A 21168-nucleotide genomic window follows, 5' to 3' on the forward strand; every position below is an offset into this window, starting at 1 on the left:
CATGGATTATATTAATTAGGATGAATATATGACGATAATTCAACTCTTCATCGTTAAAAGGAACTCGAAAACCATCTCCACAGGGTTCTTTTTAAGCTTCTTGAAGAATAATTTTATTAGTATAATTCAATTGGTAGTCAGTAAAGAGTGTAATGGAGAAATATGTGGAATGACAGGGTGATGGAGAATAGAAGAGAATCGATGTGTCATTGGAGAGGGATAATGGAAAAAACACATATTTTGTGATTTAATTTCAATTGTAGACCGGTAGATCCTTCTAACTGATCGTGAGAGAAATACGCCCGTCTCTTGGGATAAAATGGGAGCCCACTAATATCAGGCGATGGTGGGTTTCCGGCTCAGTGCCGTGAAGATTAGCAATTTCAACCATGCTTAAGGGCCCGTAAAATCGCAACACATTTGTGCGCGAGTAATGTAACAGGGCATAATAGTGCCCTACGAACAAGTATTACAGATTTACTAGCATGGAGATCCTGCATATCTAGTCTACATGGATTATATTATTTAGGATGAATATATGACGATAATTCAACTCTTCATCGTTAAAAGGAACTCGAAAACCATCTCCACATTATCCTTTTTAAGCTTCTTAAAGAGTGATTTTATTAGTATAATTCATGCAGTCTAGAGGAATCTTATTAACTAGAATGAAAAAAGAAATCGAGAGTACTTCAACTTTCAACCACTAAAACATGGAAAAAAATTAATGTAGGCCTTTCTATAACCTCTTAGAAAGTAACTTTGTTCATTAGACTATGGCATATTCCCTCCCCATAGACCTAGACCAAAAATGCAAGGAAGATGACTTATAGAACTTAATCAGCGGTTGCTGATTGATTGGTTTTTTGCTAGAACAATTTCAGTATCTAGAATCATATTTCTCTCAATTTATTTCCCAAGTTAGTGTCTGCTATGATTACCTGTATGAAACCTGCAGGGCAAATCGGAACCCGGACTTCTCATACAAGGATGCGTAGGCCGCGAGATCTTCCTCAGAGAACCATGGAGGTAGCGGGGTTGACTCATCAACCAAGTCCATGATCTCCTGATCATCACCAGCGACAGGGAGCTCGCTCCTTGAGAAGAGGATGTAGATGTTTCTTATGACCATCTTGACATCTAGCCTGCCAAAGTAAGCTTCTGCTTGCCTAGGTTCCTGATATCAATTGAGGAATTAGTAGAGGTGGCGGATGGGCGGTGGAGAGAGAGTGTGTGTTGTTAGATGAGATTTTAACTGCCACCTGAGAATGTAAAAGCCTTTGGGAAAGAGATGGGATGGGAGGGCCGAGGGACCGGGTAGCATGAAGGGGATGCCTAGTGTGATGACTCCACAGACCTCTCGGGCTTGACCGCTGCCACTAGGTATGCTGGCAGAGCTCCAAAGTCCTTGCCCACCAGGAAGGCCTGTATTCAACAGTCCATATATCAATTGACTTTTCTTTTTAACTCACATAATCATCCTATGATTTCTTGATTTTGCATCTGTTTCTGTTGTCATGACAGTTAATTTTGTTGTCTCGTCCTCTTCTTTATTGCTAGATTATCATCTTATTCATGCTCTTCGTAAAGTGCTATGCTTGGCTAGGGAATGTCCTCACTAAGGAAAAAAGTAAGCAAGTTACCATTAGTTTGACAGAAACAATTGTTTATCATTCACAGTGGAGATCCTTTTCTAACTTGGAGGTCTGAAGCTCGGTGAAGGAGGATGTGCATTGCATGTGTGACCTTATTAAAAGACTAAAATGTTCTCGGTTTTTGACCTGGATCGTTCTTGAGATTTATCAGTTCATAACTAAGACGTACCTACCTCAGAAGATAGGAAGAGGACAGAGAGAGATGAAGATGTCCAAAAGGACAATACTATCTTAGACCTCAAGCATATCCACTTTCATTTCACTCATGGTCATGTGAATATATATAGAAAAAAAAGAATTGTTTTTCTTGTATGACCAAGAAACATCCACATCAAAAAAGCTCAACCTCTCTAGATTGATGGTTCAATGACGAGTGCATTGTATTATTGTTGGTGTCATGACAAGAATCCGTTTAATAACAGACAGACATAGACTGACTGAAATATCAAAATTAGCAATTGGCCAAAAACAAACAGAGAACATGCTTAAATAGCAGCATTTTTCTAGAACTAATCGAGGAGAAGGAAAAGGATGATGAATGAATATATGAAAGAGTCTCAAGGCTCAGCTCTCAAAAGCAAAAAAATTGCCAAAGTTAAAAGTCTCGAGCAATAATTGTCTGATCATTTTATAATGGTCGAGCAGATCAAGGTTAGTATTTCTGAAAAGGAAAAGAAGCGACAGATTAATGTGGTGGTACCTTTGCAATGCCCAGAGCATCAAGGAGGGCAACCACATCTTCAACAAGATCAGCAAAAGAACCCTTCTCAGGGTCAAGAGGCTGATCAGAGAGCCCATAGCCTCTAAAATCGATGGCGATGGTACGGTACCCGGCATCTGCGACACCGATCATTTGGTGCCTCCATGTATACCATATCTCTGGGAACCCATGCAAGAATACCACCACCTTTGGACCTGCAGAGTGCACACAGCAAATTTATGAACTGAGTTGTTCTTCATATGATGAACTCAGCAGCATATAGGAGTGAATGACACTGAACAAGACATGTATGTGTGCGCGTCTCTCTCTCTACACTTTGCTGTATAGTGTACCTTCTCCAATTTCAGCAGCATGAAGCTTCACATCTCTTAATGCTACATGGCTGTGCTTGATTTTCCCATCTTTCCTGGACCACAAACACACACGCAAACAGAGGAGAGAGTTAAGCAGGTGAGGAGGAGTGACGAGTATGACATTGTAGACGGCCTTTGTTGTAATTAAATCGTTGGTTTCTACTAAAATGCCAACTAGGCAGTTTTAACTCCTCCCCAAGTTAAACAAACAGATAATTCCACTCAAAGGTGTAAATTCTTAAGAGCATCTTGGTTTAAATAATCTGCTAATTCCAGTTATGCACTTGGGTCCAAACGATCTTTCCCACTAGAAAGATTGGTTGTGATGGTTCCCCGATTTCCTTATTTTAACCTGTTCACATAGATCGTATGTATAGTCCTGATTTGAAGCTGATACAATAACTCTCATTCGAAGTTCCTATGCTTCTATTTTCTTATGGTTGAAGAGTTGAATTATTGCCTAGTTGGTTTATATGCTAGTTAGTATGATTATTGTAGAATGTCACGTTAAAATGTTGTCACTCGAAACGCTTATTTAACGAATTAACAAAGTCAGTTTTTAAGATGATTCTTGTTCCAGCTCCAGTAGACTCCCGATTTCTCCAAGCTTGGGTCGCTGACCACCTGAACAATAGAGATTTTGATTCGCAACATAAGGACCATTGCCACTTTAAATTGACTTGGCCCTCATAGACAGACATTATGCGGTTCGTTAAAACTGCACGAGTTTTTACTACAATTGTTAGCACACAGAAACTATGGATCCTATATTTTAAACTAAGTAATGCTTATTCTGAACTAATATTCTTAGCACTAAACCCTTGGATTCCCAACACGCACCAGTACCTCTGCCTCAGCATTTCGTGTCAAGACATTGCTGAAGAGTCTCCATGACAGACCGAAGAGATATTTATGCTTTAGGTTTTCACCAAATTAGAGAATGCATCATTCAAGTGTTATCCTAAAATACAACTGACCTGTGCAGGTCATTTTCCATCCTCCTCTTCAGAGACTTATTCTTTGGTGATGTATTTCTGGAAGGGACGAGAAGTCTGAACAAGGGAATGTGCTCTCTGAATAATCTGGTGGTGGAGATGCAGCCTGGATACAAAGAAGTGAATGTGGTTGCGGTCTCTTCGTGGTAGCGCCAGTGGAACTCCTGCATGGTGAGGATGTTGCACACTCTGCCGTCTTTGTAGGCCTTGGCACCATCGAACTCGCAGCCATGCTCACCCCATTCAATCCTCCTGCTAAGACCCTCAGGTCGCTCAAGTTGGCCTCTGGTGGTACATTTCCTGCCAAAGTGATTGTGTTCCCTAAAACCAAACGAAATGACCCAAAGTATGATGTATTATCTACCCCATTGCTGCAATAGCTAACTGCAGGATTTGAGGATTCATATAAAGCATGATGGCTGCCTTATTTGACTGCTATCATCAGATATATTTATTCGGTGCAGATAAAGATTAGACTGCCCAGACATCATGGAGCTAGTTTAAGTCCTCAAAACACTCCATGTATTTTAAACTTAACTTAATCTTACAGACTCAATTTGCTTATACAATATATCACAACCAATGCACGTGCTCAACATTCTATCGACTGAAGTGATTTTTCCACTTCATAAAGAAGGTTGCTGGTACTTGTCAAATGATTGACCTAGTGTTATTGACACGATTATTAGGTGCAGTTTACTGTTGGAAACATTTTTGAATTTGAGGAACTAGTTAAATATGAGCAAACCATTATATGTAAATGGGTGTGTCCCCAAATTTTTCTATCCATTCTTAAATAGCACTACCGATCTCCTAGGCAGTGTTTGCAAAGAAATTCACTACCCAAGCTTCATCTACTCTCGTGATAGGTGATACCTACTGCTCACCGTTGTCATCCGCAACCCCCGCCATCCGCTGGCCACTGCCATCCCCGCTAGCCGCCGCCAGCCGCAGCCCATCGATAAATGAAAAAGAGTGTAAGAGGGAGATATTTAAGAAGGCCTATCAAACGAATTTCAATTTCGGGAAGAAAAATTTTATATCATTATCAAACACGTTTTGTTATCATTCGCGTTCTAAGACTCCTATTGTATTGTTTTCTATTTCTTGCGCAATACTGTGGTGTATGTGGGAGTAATTCCACGAATAAAATCCACGAAAATAACCACCGCCAAGCACTTGCTCTGAAACGGCGCTTCAAGAATCTCTTCACGTCAAACAACGGCACTGACTCCAATATCCATGCAAGCAAGGCACGCCCATGCGGCTTCGCCAAATAAAATCTAAGAATATATAAAGATATAAATCGCAGATAACCCAAACCGACTTCTGCGGGGTACCGTATCTTTTATTTCTTCTTATTCTTTCCATGACATGTTGACCGAGTCAAAGTCCAAAATCAAAGTCCATGTTGGACTTTCCCGTTTGAGAATAAAGACTGCAAATTCGTATCCGGAAATTGTTGTGTGCTTCAACGAACTTGTATTCAAATAGAAGGTCCAAGATTAACTATCCATTATTGATCGTCACTTCAACACACAAACAATTTTCATATTTTTTGGCAATCTTTATTCGGATCGAATTTCATACGACGAGCTCAAATTCGAGACATATTTTAACACTTTCGTTGTTCTTTCTCGTTGTTTATTGCCACTATTGAAGTAACAAATCAAAAACAAAATCAAATAGATCTCAAAATAAGCATATCGTAGATACTCTCCTTGATATGTTACCTTCATGCTTATTCGTAAAAGATTCTGTAATATACACCTTTGTCTATGAGCTCTTTTATATATATATAAAAGAACAACGATAGATAGATAGATAGATCTGTGGGCTCTTCAATTTCGCACCAATCTCTTCGACCACCCCCATGGATCCAGCTAGACGCCTCCGACAAACCTTTGATTTTCTTCGCGTGGTTGATGTGGAGCATGTTAAAATCCGATATAAACTGTCTGCCAAATGAGTACAGTACAATTCTTTTAGTCTGATTTTTTGTTTTTGGCTCTCATGTATGTTATTTTATATCTCCAGCCAATCCGAACGCCAGTATGCTGAAGCAATTGTAACTGCGGTCCGGAATGATATGAACGAGGTCATCAATTTGATCAAGATGCATGAAGTCTTAGTTTTGCATACGGTAGAGGAAACAAGGGTATTCACGCATTTACTGCCGGAATACTTTAAAAATCGCGGTATCCTCGACCGCGTGCAAATCGGCAAGGTTGGCGACGAAAACAGGTGGAGGATCCGCTGCCTGCTCGTAACGGCCGGACTCACGCCGAACGATCAGAGCTTCTTCCACTTCCCGGCCTAATTATTTGCAAAATATTCAGTTTCTGCAAACGTTATTGCATTTAATTCTTCACCAATGTAGATCTTTTTCTTTTCCCTGATCGAAACTCAGAACTTGGCAATGCAGCTGCTAGAATTTTTAGACATATTTCAGCAAGCTAAGCAGTTTTTTTGTCCATGTACCTATTTTTTCTGGCTATTAGTATATTACCAAGTTTGATGTCTGTCGCCCCTACCCCAATCCCCCCCTTGTACCATAGTATCCTAGTGCGCCACAGTATTTTAGTGCGGGTCTCTGAAGTTGGAAAGCTTTACTCTGCCAAAGGCTCTACATACGTTTACACGAGGTTAAATAAGACATCCTAAGCAGAAAGAGTCCAAACTTTTTTTTTCCTTCTTAGAAAGCTGTTGAAGTTAGTCAGTACACCAATAGGCATGCAGCCCTGCTAGTAAATGGATGGGGGTGGTGGGGACGCCAGTATCACAAAAGTCAAAAAGAGAGGAGTGTTAGAAATAGAACAGAGAAAAAAAAGGTGAGTTAGTACTCTCCCGATAAAGACGTCCTAAATGAATCCTCTTCTTAAGCAGAATCCAAGAGTTTCATGTGACACGACAACAACAGGCCCTTTGTTTCCCCTTCTCGCTGGGTGGGATCATATCTTGAACCGTTGAACATGACTAATCAATCCCCCTACACGAGGAAGGAAAATTCTTTCCGAAGAAGACGGTGGTTGTACAGCCTTTAACTTTCTTATCACCAACCTATCTCCGTCTTTACTCTCCCAAGCCTTTTAACGTCTTTTAACCTTTTCACTAATCACGAGTCTAAGGTTCTCATTGGCTAACTGTCCATGCAATGCCTAAGATTCATCCTAACCACGCTAGAAAGAACATTAACAATTAATGTATTGAAAGTGCACTATAGGAAAATCGAAAGGCACAAACAGCACCCTAACGATTGTCTCTAAATACATCCAAAACAATAGGTATGACTATTATCCTTTACAAAGTACAAAGACTTGAGAGGATAATGAACTGGTATACATTCACTGTACGTATTCTTGGGAAACTGAAAACTCATGGAGTTCGATTACGATATGAAGAAAATATCTAATCATGAACCTGTTAATGTTAGGAGGACCAAAGCATGTATTGGTTAGGACTAGGCAAAGACTAGGTCCTTTTACGTGTCAAAGCCCGCCTAGGCTCGATTACGGTATGAAGAAAATATAGTAACTATTACATCGCGGGCAAGTTTAGACAAGTACTTTTTGACTCGGTGTTGATCCTAGCTCGCTTGTTGATCGGGTTTAATAGATAGTGGTTAGTAATTCAGAGGTGAAGATGCAATAAAAGAGGCGAGGGAGAAAAGTAGAGAGAATCAAGTGGGTGGAATTAGAAGAGAAAAAGATTTATTGGGAATGTAAAACTTAGGTTATCGAAAACTCTTCAAAGATTGTTAGAGTAAGTGCGATAATATCTTTATCTAGATAATACGCGGTTATCCTAGTTTATTATTAATACATATCATATGAATTATGTTATTATATCAAGTGCATTTTTTCCGTGAAACAAAGGGCTTATAACCAAGAAAAAGAGAAAAAGAATCGACACATGGAATCGGTAAAGACAACCAATCTCTTGTTTCCGCAGCTCGAAAGCACAATGGTTGACTTTTTTATCACACCACTTCCTATCGACTCTTCTTCGTAAACTCCTAGGTCAAAGCTTGTGCATCGAGTGTCTAATTATTTTTGCCAAGTATGTACTTGTCTTGAAAATAGGTGACAAAATTTGTTGAAATTCCAGACTTATTTTCCATATGAGGAGATAAATTTGTTGAATTTTCGCAACTATCGAGGGTCTCTTCGCAAAGAATGACAATGTTGATAGTTTCTTTCCTTAGATAAGTTTTAGATTATTTCTAGAAATTTTGTTGGTTAGGAACAGGTTCTTGTACGTGGCTCTCATTCATAATGGTTCCAACCTGATTCAGGCATGAGAGGTTGAGACCGGTACCCCATACTAGCTAGAAATGATTTTTAAAGATAAAAAGTTATATGTTTAGATTATTATAGATAGTAGAAATTCTATAAGCAACATTACACTATATGAAATTGACGAGCAAATATCATATAGCCGAGAAGAAATGGGGTTTTCTACAACTAAATGAAATTAATGATGAATTTAAAATACGCATTGTGCTGGTTTCATATTTTAAAGCAAGAAAAAAAACATTGTGTCACCTTTCTGTTTGTTCGGTCTAGGATGCCATTTTATTCAACAATTGAAGCTCCTTTTAAACTCACTCATGTAGGGGTGAAATAGTACATAAAATAAATGATGACAATTGAACATCCTCGATTTCCACCATGGCCATTTCGCTTGATCCCATACGTTTTATCCGAGCATGCGACCTTTAAAGAAGGCATTTTCTCGACAACTTCACGACCCTATATGGCAGTTCATTCGCCGGAAATTCTTTAACCTCTTATGAATATAGGTTCTCTATCACGATAATCACTTATTACTGAAGATTTGGAACAGATATTGTAGATGCGCAATCCGGTCCGGAGTATCCGTTGAAGCTTTTAACAAAAGAATGGACCTACGTGCACAGGAACGCGTGTTAAACGTTCGGATTTTATTTATCCGGATTGGCCCTATGTGACCAAGAGTAAGTATACGGAGCAATAAAAGAGGAAGAAGAGAGCTAGATACCTTACCTGAGCATAGAGATTGCTATTTATAGAGGTCTCCATTCTTGTCCGACAGATGATGGTCAACCGATGCTGCATTAATGGCGACAAATGCTGACTTGCAAATAGTCTCAACACGCAACACTCAAATATAATATAACCAACCCACCATTTGAGATTTTCCTGTGTGTATCGATCGCAACCTGTCCCAAACCCTCACGCTCTCTCTCGCTCTCTACGGTTTTGTTGCTCCCCTTCTCACCTTGGCTTCACCAATCCGTTTGGCAATGTCGCTCCGACCAAGCGTGAGCACGGAGGTTCACCGGAACTGCTACAAGGTGGCAGTGGACGTTGGGGAGGGGCGCCGGCGATGACATGGTGGAGATTCACAAGAAATCGTCGGGAGGTGGGCTTTCAGAAAAAGAGGCGGGAGGGTCTTCAGGCTCAGCAAGTGATGCCTTCGCTTCACTCTTCTGCTGTTGAAAAGAAGGTGGAATTCTCTTCTTCGATTTGATTATTAGGGTTTTGAGTGGTCTGCAATTGGTTTTGTTCTTTATTTTATTTTGCGACTGATTGATTGAATGATTCTATCCCAATGATCGAGTGATGATTATAACCGTGTCAGGATAAGGATTAGTTGTATAGGGCTTTGTTTATTATTTTAAATGGAGACTAGTTTTTGGCTATTCATATATAAATTGGAGCCTTTAATTGTATGTCATTAAGGCCTTCCTCTGGAAGGAGTCTTTCTTTGCTTCTTACGGAAATTGGGTTCATCGTAATATACAATTCGCAGAATTATAACGACATTGATCTCCTTGTGCATGTTATTCGTGTATTCTAATTGGGATGCGATTCGTGATAAATTGAAGTGTTATCACATAACCAGCGTAGTGGTATGTTGAGCTCATTAAAAATGTGACTAACTGCATAAGGGGCTTAAGCTATTGGAGGTGAGGAAGATAAATTGCTTGAAAATCGAGCTACTTTATTGAGTTTTGAGTTTGGTTTATTGACGTTATAAGCGTCCATCATCTTTAGTAATTTGAGAGAGTACGTTTGGCAAAACACTCAGTTTGTCATAATTTTTTTTCCTTCGATTTAGTGCGTCATCGACCACCAAGCACTTCCATGCCTTCTTAACAAGAAAAGCATCAAGAAGGAAGCGTGTTGGACCATCTCAAACATCGCTGCTGGAAACAAGGAGCAGATTCAGGTAAGATATTTCTTAATGCTTCTCTTTATTTTCTTTTTTGTTTTATTCCTTGATTTAATGCAACCTGAATTTTTATATAGAGCGTAGTGGTTTGTCAACATCTTCATCGTGGATGACCGTTCGTCTGTGTGACACTCTACAGGCTGTTATAGAGGCTAATTTAATTGCTCCGCTCGTTCATTTACTTCCAAATGCTGAATTCAACATAAAAAAACAAGCGGCATGAGCAATCTCCAATGCTACATCCAGCGGTTCTTATGAACGAATAAAATATGGGCAATCTCCAATATAATTGCTCCGCTCGTTCATTCACTTCAAAATACTGAATTCAACATCAAAAAGCAAGCTGCATGGGGAGTCTATAATGCTACATCCGGCGGTTCTCATGAATAGATAAAGTACGAGTTATCTTTGTGTAAGTGTCTCTTTTTGTATTTGAGTAGTGCTATTTCTTAGCTTTCGGTTTCACTTTGTTGCTGCAGGTTCCTTGTTAGTCAATGGTGTATCAAGCCCCCGTGTGATCTTCTCATCCGTCCTGATCCAAGAACTGTGACCGTCTATTTAGAAGATCGTGAGAACATATTGAAGAATCCATGTGACATCTTTAACTTTTCCTTCCGGTAATACTTCATCAAAGTAATTCTTCATTCATCAAAGGTTAGTTCTTTGCAATACATAGATTAATGGCCCAATTTTCCACACGAGTAGCAAAAATGAGATACCAATCCAGCCAAATGTTCTTACCTTCCATTTTTGTCAATTTCCCAGTCTTTATCAGCTTAATTTCCACCCATGCTCTCCCAGCTTTGAGTAAAAAGTTTAGGGGTCGATTTTGCATAAAATTTGCACTTTTCTAAGATGTCTAAGATGGAGGATTTCTTTGCAAAATGTTAAAACATGAAAGTTTTAGACAACGTGCGTAATAAATTTGGTATTTTTAGAATTGATTTGCCATTTTTCCCACATTTTTTTAGCATTTTTGAATGAACCGGGTCAATTCTAGGGGAGGCAAAATCCAAGCCTTTCGGGTCTGATTTAGGAGAAGTGTCCTTAATTAAGATTGAACTCCACTTCTTAAGCTTTTAAGCTGGTTGGTCAAGCTACTTTATTGAATCAAAACATAATCAGCAAAATTCTCAAGGCTAATAAGGCTAATCAGCCTTAATGCATGCTTGAACTTGAGCTTCTTGAATGTGGATGATTAGATCAATGTTAGGTCGGATTGCATGATTCCGCCGATGATTAGATCGAGTCTAATTAGAGATTAATGATGTTAGCAAGGATAATAATCATTAATCTTAATGAATGAACCATGAACCCTTAGTTTGAGGTGACGGGTTTAATAAAACGAATTCTCAGTTATTAATTGATGAACATTGTTTGAATGAATGTATATGGTGAATGAATTGAATGTTGAATGAAATCCATGATCTTGGTCGTGGTCACACATCCCGAGGTGGTGGTGGCCGAGGAGTCCAAGAAGTCCGACGGTAGAGGGGGTCCTTTGGCCGGGCCACAATTAGAATAGTTTAGCCTAGAATAGCTTACTTCTAATTAGGTTAGCTAGTTAATGAACTTAAATTCTAATTAGTTTAGGCTTCATTCAATATAGTCTAGCTTAATAGATAATAATTAATTAGACTAATTTCATAATAAATGGTTAGTTTAGAATAGTTCAGTTTCTATCACTTAATAAAATGGTTAGATAGTGTAAGTCTCTAAATTCAAACTTACATTCAAGCTTACGGGGGTCGTCCATGTCCCAGGTCTTATGTCTAGGCCATGTGATATTTTTTGTCTGACTTTACTTTACCCCATTTAAATTCATTGCTTGAGGACTAGTTTGATAATAAAGAAAACAACCCCACAAAAACAAAAACAAGATTATGTGATCAAGGTACCGAAAGGGTCAAGTCTCCGATTCTCTGGTTGGGTTTAAATTGAATGCTTTAGCACCGCTACAATTAGGAGGGAGGGCTTCTTTAATCCCGGTGCTCTAGGATTCTAGTTTCTCTCCCAAAGTTTCTGGCTTAGAAGAACACTATCTACGCAGCAATGTATGGTCATCGTTTGTTATGGACCGTTTGTTATGGAGAGCTCATGCACTACAATTACGAGGAAGACTAATAAGCGCGGTGTTATCACGAGCACTGGGATTCTAGTCGTCCCGGAGTGTGAGTGTGTGTGATGGTCACTCGGGAGACTAATAAGTCCTAGTAAGTCCGGTGTTCACTACTTTCTCTCCCAAGCTTTTAAATTCAATGCTTTCCACAAGTTTTAAATCTTCAATGCTTTCCACGTGCACTGGGATTCTAGTCGCGCCCGAGTGTATGCCCATAGACCACAAGTTTTAAGCCAAGTTTAAGCCCGGTGTTCAATACTTTTATTTTGGAACTGTGGAATGTATGCATAACACATGGTTATGGTGATAGTTTGTTAGGGACTATGGGAATGTTTAAATTCAATCCTTTGGAGCTTTCTCCTGACCATTTGGGAATGCACTCATTTTTGTTTCGAAATGCTCACAATTCTCTCCGTGTCATTCAAATTCAAAGTGTCATTCAAAGAGCAAAACACCAGGATAACCATAGATAACCACCAAGATAACCCAAGATAACTAAGTCGAATAACTCTCAGGCACACTACATATGGAAAACACGCACTGTGCTCATGGAAACACTACTACACATAAGCACGGAAACACTACACATGAGCACGCACACACTGCCGACACTGATAAAGACCATATGAACCTACAGACAACCTACACACTGGACCGATAGAAACACTTGGGCACTGAAAACACTTGGATAGAAACACTCGGGCACTGAAAACACTTGGAAACACTTGATCTAAGATCAGGGGAATGTGAAGGTTAGGCTCGGGTTGGATACCTTGAATCCCGCTGATTCAAGGATCGCCCACATTTTTCGTTTAGTGTCATTGCTACCTACGCTACCTACGCTACCTATTTCCACCTTCTTGAGCGAACCCCGCTTGCCCTCTGCAAAATATGTGGAATGTAAGCCGATAAACGCCTTGACTTCTTCCATGGTGTTTAGTACGAGGACTTCTTCATCCTTGATGGAATCTACAATATCATTAAGATCATCTTGGGCGGTAGTTTTCTGATCTGCAATATACTTCTTTTCATCTTCGCTGTAAAAAATAAAAATAAAAAAACAAATGAGAGTAAAAATATATATATAAGAACTAGGAATAAATAAACTTTATCACTCACCTTGCTTTGGGGCTACTTTTGACCTTTTTTAGGTCCTTTTCTGCCTTGAGCAAAAGCTCCGAGCGTTGGCGGAGGGTGGCACCGTTACTAGCCATTGGAGAAGAGATAGGGGTGGCGGTGGAGACAAAGGAGAATCAGAAAGTGGAGACAAAGGAGAGTCTGAAAGGAGAGAACTGTAGAAGAGAAGCGGGTGGTCGTGGAGAGAAAGGAGAGTAATAGAGTATATATAATGAAGGGAGAGAAAGGGTCGCAACAAAGCACACCAAGGTTACGTAGTCACGCAATTACCAACAAGCACACCGAGGTTACCTAGTCACGCAATGCTCATAGAGCATGTCATAAGTTCGTCCAGAGTAGTGTTGAGAGTAGTGTTAAGATGTTGCTTAATAAAAATAGTTAGATGTATTCCAGAATGTCAGAACTTAGCATTAAGTTCTGCACTAATATTGTATGGCATCAAGATCACATCTCATCTCTGACAAGATCAAATCTTTTGCCTTTCACGCAACGTCCCTGCAGTTTCCAAACGCGGGCAATGAAAGGGAGAGGGGGCGTTTTTGCGTGGGGGTTGGTAAGTGGTGTTTTTGCGTGGGGGTTGGTAAGTGGTGTAGCTTCGATCATTAAAAGCAGACGGAGACGGAGAGAGACTGGTCAAACCCCAGTCAAAATCGACATTTTCTAGTCACGTACGTGCGATTAACAGTAAACCATTGTTTTACTCTGCATTTATTTGAACGAGAGCCGTGTGTACCATTGGATTTGTTTTCTCAAATGCTATGCACATGCAAAATAAATGGTTTTCCGCGGCAAATTTATATCCGATTGGCCATTAAACAAAAACGCGAAATGGACGGCTAAGAAACAATTTGCTTAGAACCTGATGACTTTATTCATCATGTTTCGGAAAATGAAATTTATTCATCATGTTTCGGAAAATGAAAATTTAAAAATCAATTTCTTATTCCTATGTTTCTCTGCCTAAAACGCAAGGACAGAGTAAGTCTGCATTGCGGGGACCGCTCAAGTCTGCATATAATGATTTGGTTTTGCTGGAACAATTTTATATTAGGTAACAAACAAAACGCAATTTAGTTTCACAAGCTACTTGATTATATTCATAAGATGTATTTTTTTCTTTATTAATAAATGCATAGATACTTTTAACTTTATCACTCTTGCACATAAATTATGAAAACTACACATATTAGGTATGGTAAAATATTTAAATTAAGTATAAATTACATTACGAAATCAAGGCGACCAAAGTAATTGTGGGCCAATTAAAATGTTGGACTAAAGTTCTGAGGTAAATTTTAGAAATGAAAATGGTAATGACAATTGTGGGACATTATAGGAATTTGCTAAACACTCATTTTTTATATTTCAAGTCCCATAATTCTCTAGAAATCTATGAAGGAAAATGCGTTTAGCTGGGTCCCAAGGGTGGGTAAAGGTAGAGCAATATTTATATGCGTGGCATTCCGCCCAATCAAATAGGAAACACAGAGTGTTAAAAATATTTTTGAATGTATAAACAGTTAACAACAATGGATACCGGCGAGGATCGTTATCTCCTAATTTTTTGTTGCCCGGTGTAATTTTTTGAGATCAACTGTTGTAACCTATATAGTTTGTGATAAAGTTTTTGTACCTATAGTTTCTACTTATAACTTAGAATTTTTCTCTAAATTCATTTTCGAAACAAGGAAAAATGTTCGTGTTTCGAAAAATTAATAAAAAAGTATAACGTTGCAAAAGTTAGAAAAAGTAAAAAATAGAAGTTATTTAAGTAGAGCTAGTTAATTTTACTTTGGGTTATATATCTATATGCTAAAAACAAGTCAAGGAAAGATAAAAGGGTAGGCATTAAAGAATTTGCGTTTCCTTTCAAGTCGGTTGCCCATTCTCGTGTAGTGGAACATTTTAGAGCATAACGGCCACCATTATACTAGCACCGCCCAATTGGACCCCTTCCATATATTTTAGCACCACCTGATTGATCGCGCTAATATCCAGTGAATTATTTATTTATTTATTGTTGAATTGTCATCTGTTGAATTTTTCTTTTATTGTTTCTTATTTTGTGATGTGGATGTTCTTGGGTTCTTCCTTACTTACGAAACCCCACGCAAACTCATGTTTTTTCTCGTCTGACAAAATTTTTTTTTACGATGAAATTCTCGCAAACTTAAAAGCACGAAAAAGATCTAAGGAGAGTTATATAGTAGGCAAGGATTTCGGGTCGGGTCGGGAATCATGAAGACCCCGACTCGGACCCGACCCGTTGACACCGTCATAGGATAGTATTAACTCTTGTCCATCCTCGATTTGCGGTTGCCCGAGTCGAGCTTGGCTCGGTTCAATTCGGACCGGTTTAGGCCGGAAATCAGCAGCGGTCAGTGTTGGCGTCCCTCGGGTTCGAGGAACTGGGGTTTCTTTTTCTTTTTTAAAATTTTCTTTGGCACGTCTTGCGCTTGGCATGTAAATTGGATTTTAATAAGAAAGGGAAAGAATTATATATGAAGGAAATGATGGAAGCGTGTTGAACAAAAAGTGAACTCTTCTCCTTTTTGTGGGGCCCATGTTATGGTAATGATGCTGTGTAAGGAGAGGCGATAATGTGACAAACCCCCTTTTTGGGTAAAGCATTGAACTCTTTTTAATTTCTTGGTCGAAAATTTCATTTATATAATTAGAATTCTGCACATCGCTTTCTTCGAATTAATTTTGAATCCTGTTCAAATAGCCTCCATATTAATTTGATCTCGTATAGAAAATATTTCTAGTTAAAACTGTTCATTCAGGATGGTGATGATGCGCATTTGCTAATTTGCTAGCTTGAATTTAGAATAACATGTTTCGATGCATATCACTCTAATTTGAATAGACATGAAGTACCATGGAAAGTAAAATAAATGCAGGATAAACGACAAATGGTTTTGCATCATTCCGTCGACTGTTAATCGCACGACATGATGGGATCCTTTCAAGAAGGGAAAAAGAAAGTCAGTTTGACCGGGTTTTGACCAATCTCTGTCCGTCTTCTTCAACATGTTGCTTGAAGCTCCATGCAAAAACCCTCTCTCACTCTCATTGCCAGCGACTGCCAACTGCTGGAAAGGGACAACCCTTTCTTTTCTTTTTGTCTTTTGCGATCAAGGAAGCCATGTTTTCAGCTTTTGCCCGACATACCTTGAAATGGTTCTGTTTCCTCTACAAAGCAACATTATTATTGTCTTGTGCCAAGAATATAACATCGATTAGCTCGAGATTTATCTCAGAAATATGACTATTCACTCGCAAGTGGTACACCATTCTACAGGTATAAGGTTGAGTGTATAACCCGTGGAATGCTATGAACTTAAATTACGAAATGTCAAAATGACGATGGAGCAATGGTTCATACAGACGTCTGAAGAGGAATCATTCAATCTCAAAGTTCAAAGCTTTTCTAGGAGTTAAGTAGGGGGATTAAAGTTACCCATTTCATAGACAATGGGGGAGAAGCAAAAAGATGACAGCCGAGAGTAGAACAAGTCATTAAGCTGATGAAGTCAAATTATAACCGTAAGTAAAGGAATTCTTCAATCTAAAAGAAATCGAGAAAAAAAAGAAGATGATAAGTGATCTGCATGCATATAATCGAGTTAAAAAATTCAACGATGGATGTCAACAATATTTGTTTGCATTGGTTATACTTATGGTTCAAGGATATAGAATACTTATGATTGGACCAAACTTTTTCATAGAATTAATAAGGCCCGATGATTAATCACGACATACACCGTCGGTGCTTAAAAATATTTCCACAAGCGATTTAATCCATCATTAATTTGTTGACCGTAACTTTTCATTATCGTGCTAATCCTCCCCATATTAGCGGAAGTAGGCTGTTGGATAAGACCGCTTGTGATTTTTTTTACAGCAATGATATTTGCTTTAATTTTCCCGTTATTTATTCAACCTTGGTAAATGTGATTTTTTTAAACGAGGCTTTCCCATTTTCTTTACTCTTATTTATAAGTAGTAATTCGAAGATTTCACGGGCTTATTTTATGCCAATAGACATGAAGTACCATGGAAAGTAAAATAAATGCAGGATAAACGACAATGGTTTTGCATCATTCCGTCGACTGTTAATCGCACGACATGATGGGATCCTTTCAAGAAGGGAAAAAGAAAGTCAGTTTGACCGGGTTTTGACCAATCTCTGTCCGTCTTCTTCAACATGTTGCTTGAAGCTCCATGCAAAAACCCTCTCTCACTCTCATTGCCAGCGACTGCCAACCGCTGGAAAAGGACAACCCTTTCTTTTCTTTTCGTCTTTTGCGATCAAGGAAGCCATGTTTTCAGCTTTTGCCCGACATACCTTGAAATGGTTCTGTTTCCTCTACAAAGTAACGTTATTATTGTCTTGTGCCGAGAATATAACATCGATTAGCTCGAGCTTTGTCTCAGAAATATGACTATTCACTCGCAAGTGGTACACCATTCTACAGGTATAAGGTTGAGTATATAACCCGTGGAATGCTATGAACTTAAATTATGAAATGTCAAAATGACGATGGAGCAATTTCACTTACTAATTGACTTGGTTTATACATACGTCTGAAGAGGAATCATTCAATCTCGAAGTTCAAGGCTTTTCTAGGAGTTAAGTAGGGGGATTAAAGTTACCCATTTCATAGACAATGGGGGAGAAGCAAAGAGATGACAGCCGAGAGTAGAACAAGTCATTAAGCTGATGAAGTCAAATTATAACCGTAAGTAGAGGAATTCTTCAATCTAAAAGAAATCGAGAAAAAAAAGAAGACGATAAGTGATCTGCATGCATATAATCGAGTTAAAAAATCCAACGATAGATGTCAACAATATTTGTTTGCATTGGTTATACTTATGGTTCAAGGATATAGCATGCTTATGATTGGACCAAACTTTTTCATAGAATTTAATAAGGCCCGATGATTAATCACGACATACACCGTCGGTGCTTAAAAATATTTCCACAAGCGATTTAATCCATCATTAATTTGTTGACCGTAACTTTTCATTATCGTGCTAATCCTCCCCATATTAGCGGAAGTAGGCTGTTGGATAAGACCGCTTGTGATTTTTTTTACAGCAATGATATTTGCTTTAATTTTCCCGTTATTTATTCAACCTTGGTAAATGTGATTTTTTTAAACGAGGCTTTCCCATTTTCTTTACTCTTATTTATAAGTAGTAATTCGAAGATTTCACCGGCTTATTTTATGCCAATGGACTGAATTAACTTAAGAACCTTCACTAATTAACTTACTTTCGTGGGCTGCAATTCGATTAAATTAAGCTCAATTCGGCCCATCTTCCCCATGGAATTTTCGGCCGAGGATTGTCCTCTTTGCGGTCGAGATTAGCCGCTCGACCTACTTAGGGTTTATTCTAATTAAACTGAAAGCCTTTTAACTTTATGAGCTAAACTCAACACAATTAAGCTTAAATATTCTGATTTTTGGGGTTAATTTTCAGCCACTAATCCTCCAGGCTTAGCCGAACTTTGCTTCACTGCGAGGCTAGTCCAAGTGACTGATTTTGCATCCACCACTGCCAGTTCAATGCTCATGCAATTAATGATGAATGTCCTTAAAACTATATGTTATGCAATTTAATATATTATTTTTGTATAGGGTAAAAATCATGAAGTTAAACGAATAAATCGTTAAATGTTTAGAACAAGTGTTCCTTTTTTTTTTCGAAAGAAAAAAGAGAAAATGACACAAGCAAACACTAAACTTTGTTCCAAACAAATGTTCAATTTAGTCGCGTCATTCAATATAATTCACAAGTTTCCATTATTACAATTCATTTCGATTCATATCCTAAACCAACAGCTTTACCTTTTTGGTTGTAATAAACATTACTATAGTTCCATTATATTTTGAAAAGAGAACCGGTCGCTCGTTTCTGGTCCATGATGCGGAATATGGCATCTTTTGCGCATGCAAGTTTCCTAGCCAGGTTGTGCTGCAGAAAACATTGTCATGAATGCTAATGAAAAGCTAAATTGAAGATTTTGCTGGGGAATTTTACTGATCGACCTGATTAGTTTCTTGGAGCGATGGTAGCTTATCGGTTTGGGTTTCTGTGTAGTTAGGACGGTGAAGGTTTTCAAAGTCCCTGTTTTCTTTGCCATAATTACTTGCAGGAAAATTATATTGTGTTTATGGTTTCGAGTTGGTACATCAACTGAGCTAAACTCTGCAGATGGGTCTGTACTATCCCTGCTGAATGAATCATTCTCCAGTTCGTGCGAAATTTGTGATGAGAAAATGATGGTGTCTATTTTGTGTAATGTTGTCTCAGACTGTGAAGGAAACTCAAACTGTTGCTTTAAAAAGTTTCCAAGATGGCTTCTGGGGTTAGCTTGGACCAAAATTTGTGATTTCCAAGTTACGTTGCATTGCTTTATAACCCATTTACCGTTTAAAAGTGTTCGTATTGTACGTAAAACATTCACATTTTATAAAATTTTACACTTATAACATAAATCAGAAATTCTTCGTATACTATCATAACCGTAATATTAAAAAAAACTTACACTTGAACGTCGTCACGAAATACTTGAAAATTTTGAAAAAATTGAAATATCAAATGCTGAGTGTACAATTGGTACGTTTATGAAATCTTGAAGGGCACAATTGGTTCGTTTTTTACTCTTTTTTTTTTTTAAATTTTTACCACATTATCTCTTTGACTTTTATTTATCACGAAATATTTAGAAATTTTCAAGATTTTCAATATTAAATATCAAATTGTCCAATTATTTCATTTTCATAACTTAGAGAAAAAGTCTAAGTACGTAATAAGTTTCTACTATAAATAGAATAATTTTATCCAAACGGGTGTCTTATTATTATTGTTGTTGTTGTTTTTATTATTAGTATTAGTAGTTGTATTTCACATTTTCTCGACTTCTATACCCATGGCCAGTATCGGAGCTAGGATATGACTAGATAGGTTCCATTCAATTAAGCACAAGGCACTCTACAACCCTTGAATTTATAATCATAGAATTTCAATGTAAGCGACTAATTTTGCACCAAAAAGATACCAAATAAATGTGCAAATGTTAGGAACAGATTACACAATTATATTGGGAATGGAAGTTTTCCTAGTACAATTGTAAATATGAATGGCTTTTATACATAAGTGCAGGTGATAACCTTGGAAGAATGTGATCAATCGATTTACTTAACCAACACTAACGTATTGTTAGAACACATCAATGCAGTCAATTAATTTTGGTAGACTGATTTAGTCGATAGAGCGATTGAACTAGAACCTACTTGTATTCCTTTAAAGACGAGACAATGAATCCTAGTCACAACGTGTTACGCAAAAAGTGCCACATGTCATTAAGAATACATAGATTCCATATAGGAAAACCAAAGTCCCTTGTGCGGTAAGATGAGCAATTCCGGCTCGTTTCATATGGTTGAAGAGTTGAATTATTGCCAATTTATTTTTCATGCTAGTTAGTATGATCATTGTAAAATGTCATGTTAATATAGAAAATTGAACTATTATCAATTTTTTTTATTCTAGTTAGTATGATCCCTGAAAAATATCGCGTTAAAATTCTGTTGCTCATTTGTCTAATGAACGAAGTTACTTTCTAAGAGGTTACAAAAAGGCCCTACATTGATCTTTTCCATGTTTTAGTGTTGAAAGTTGAAGTGCCTCTCAATTTCTTTTTTCATTCTAGTTAATATGATTCCTCTAGACTACATGGATTATACTAACAAAATCACTCTTTAAGAAACTGAAAAAGGGCCCTGAGATGGGTTTACCAGTTCTTTTTAATCGATGAAGAGTTAAATCATCGTCATATATTGATACTAGTTAATATAATCTAAGTAGTCTAGGTGCGCAAGATCTCCATGCTACTAAATTTGTAAGGAAAAATGACATAAACAGTCATGGACTTTGACCCAATGTGAAATTTGGTCCT

General features: G+C 38.0%; 1 protein-coding gene and 1 pseudogene across 1 annotated transcript; both read right to left on the reverse strand.

The window, feature by feature from the left end:
* Positions 1-769: 769 nt before the first annotated feature.
* On the reverse strand, positions 770-4636 carry LOC115682320 (uncharacterized; annotated as a pseudogene).
* A 7915-nt stretch (positions 4637-12551) lies between these two features.
* Positions 12552-13400, reverse strand: LOC130141004 (uncharacterized). Its single transcript, XM_056321586.1, has 2 exons — positions 13179-13400; positions 12552-13096 (listed from the first exon to the last, which is right to left on the reverse strand). Exons 1-2 carry the CDS (start codon positions 13271-13273, stop codon positions 12796-12798), a joined length of 396 nt encoding a protein of 131 aa, XP_056177561.1. The 5' UTR covers positions 13274-13400; the 3' UTR covers positions 12552-12795.
* Between the last annotated feature and the right edge of the window lie 7768 nt (positions 13401-21168).

Source organism: Syzygium oleosum, unplaced genomic scaffold, assembly GCF_021117445.2.
Source record: "Syzygium oleosum isolate NSW1041296 unplaced genomic scaffold, Sole_v2.1 Sole_v2.23, whole genome shotgun sequence".
Taxonomy (NCBI): domain Eukaryota; kingdom Viridiplantae; phylum Streptophyta; class Magnoliopsida; order Myrtales; family Myrtaceae; genus Syzygium; species Syzygium oleosum.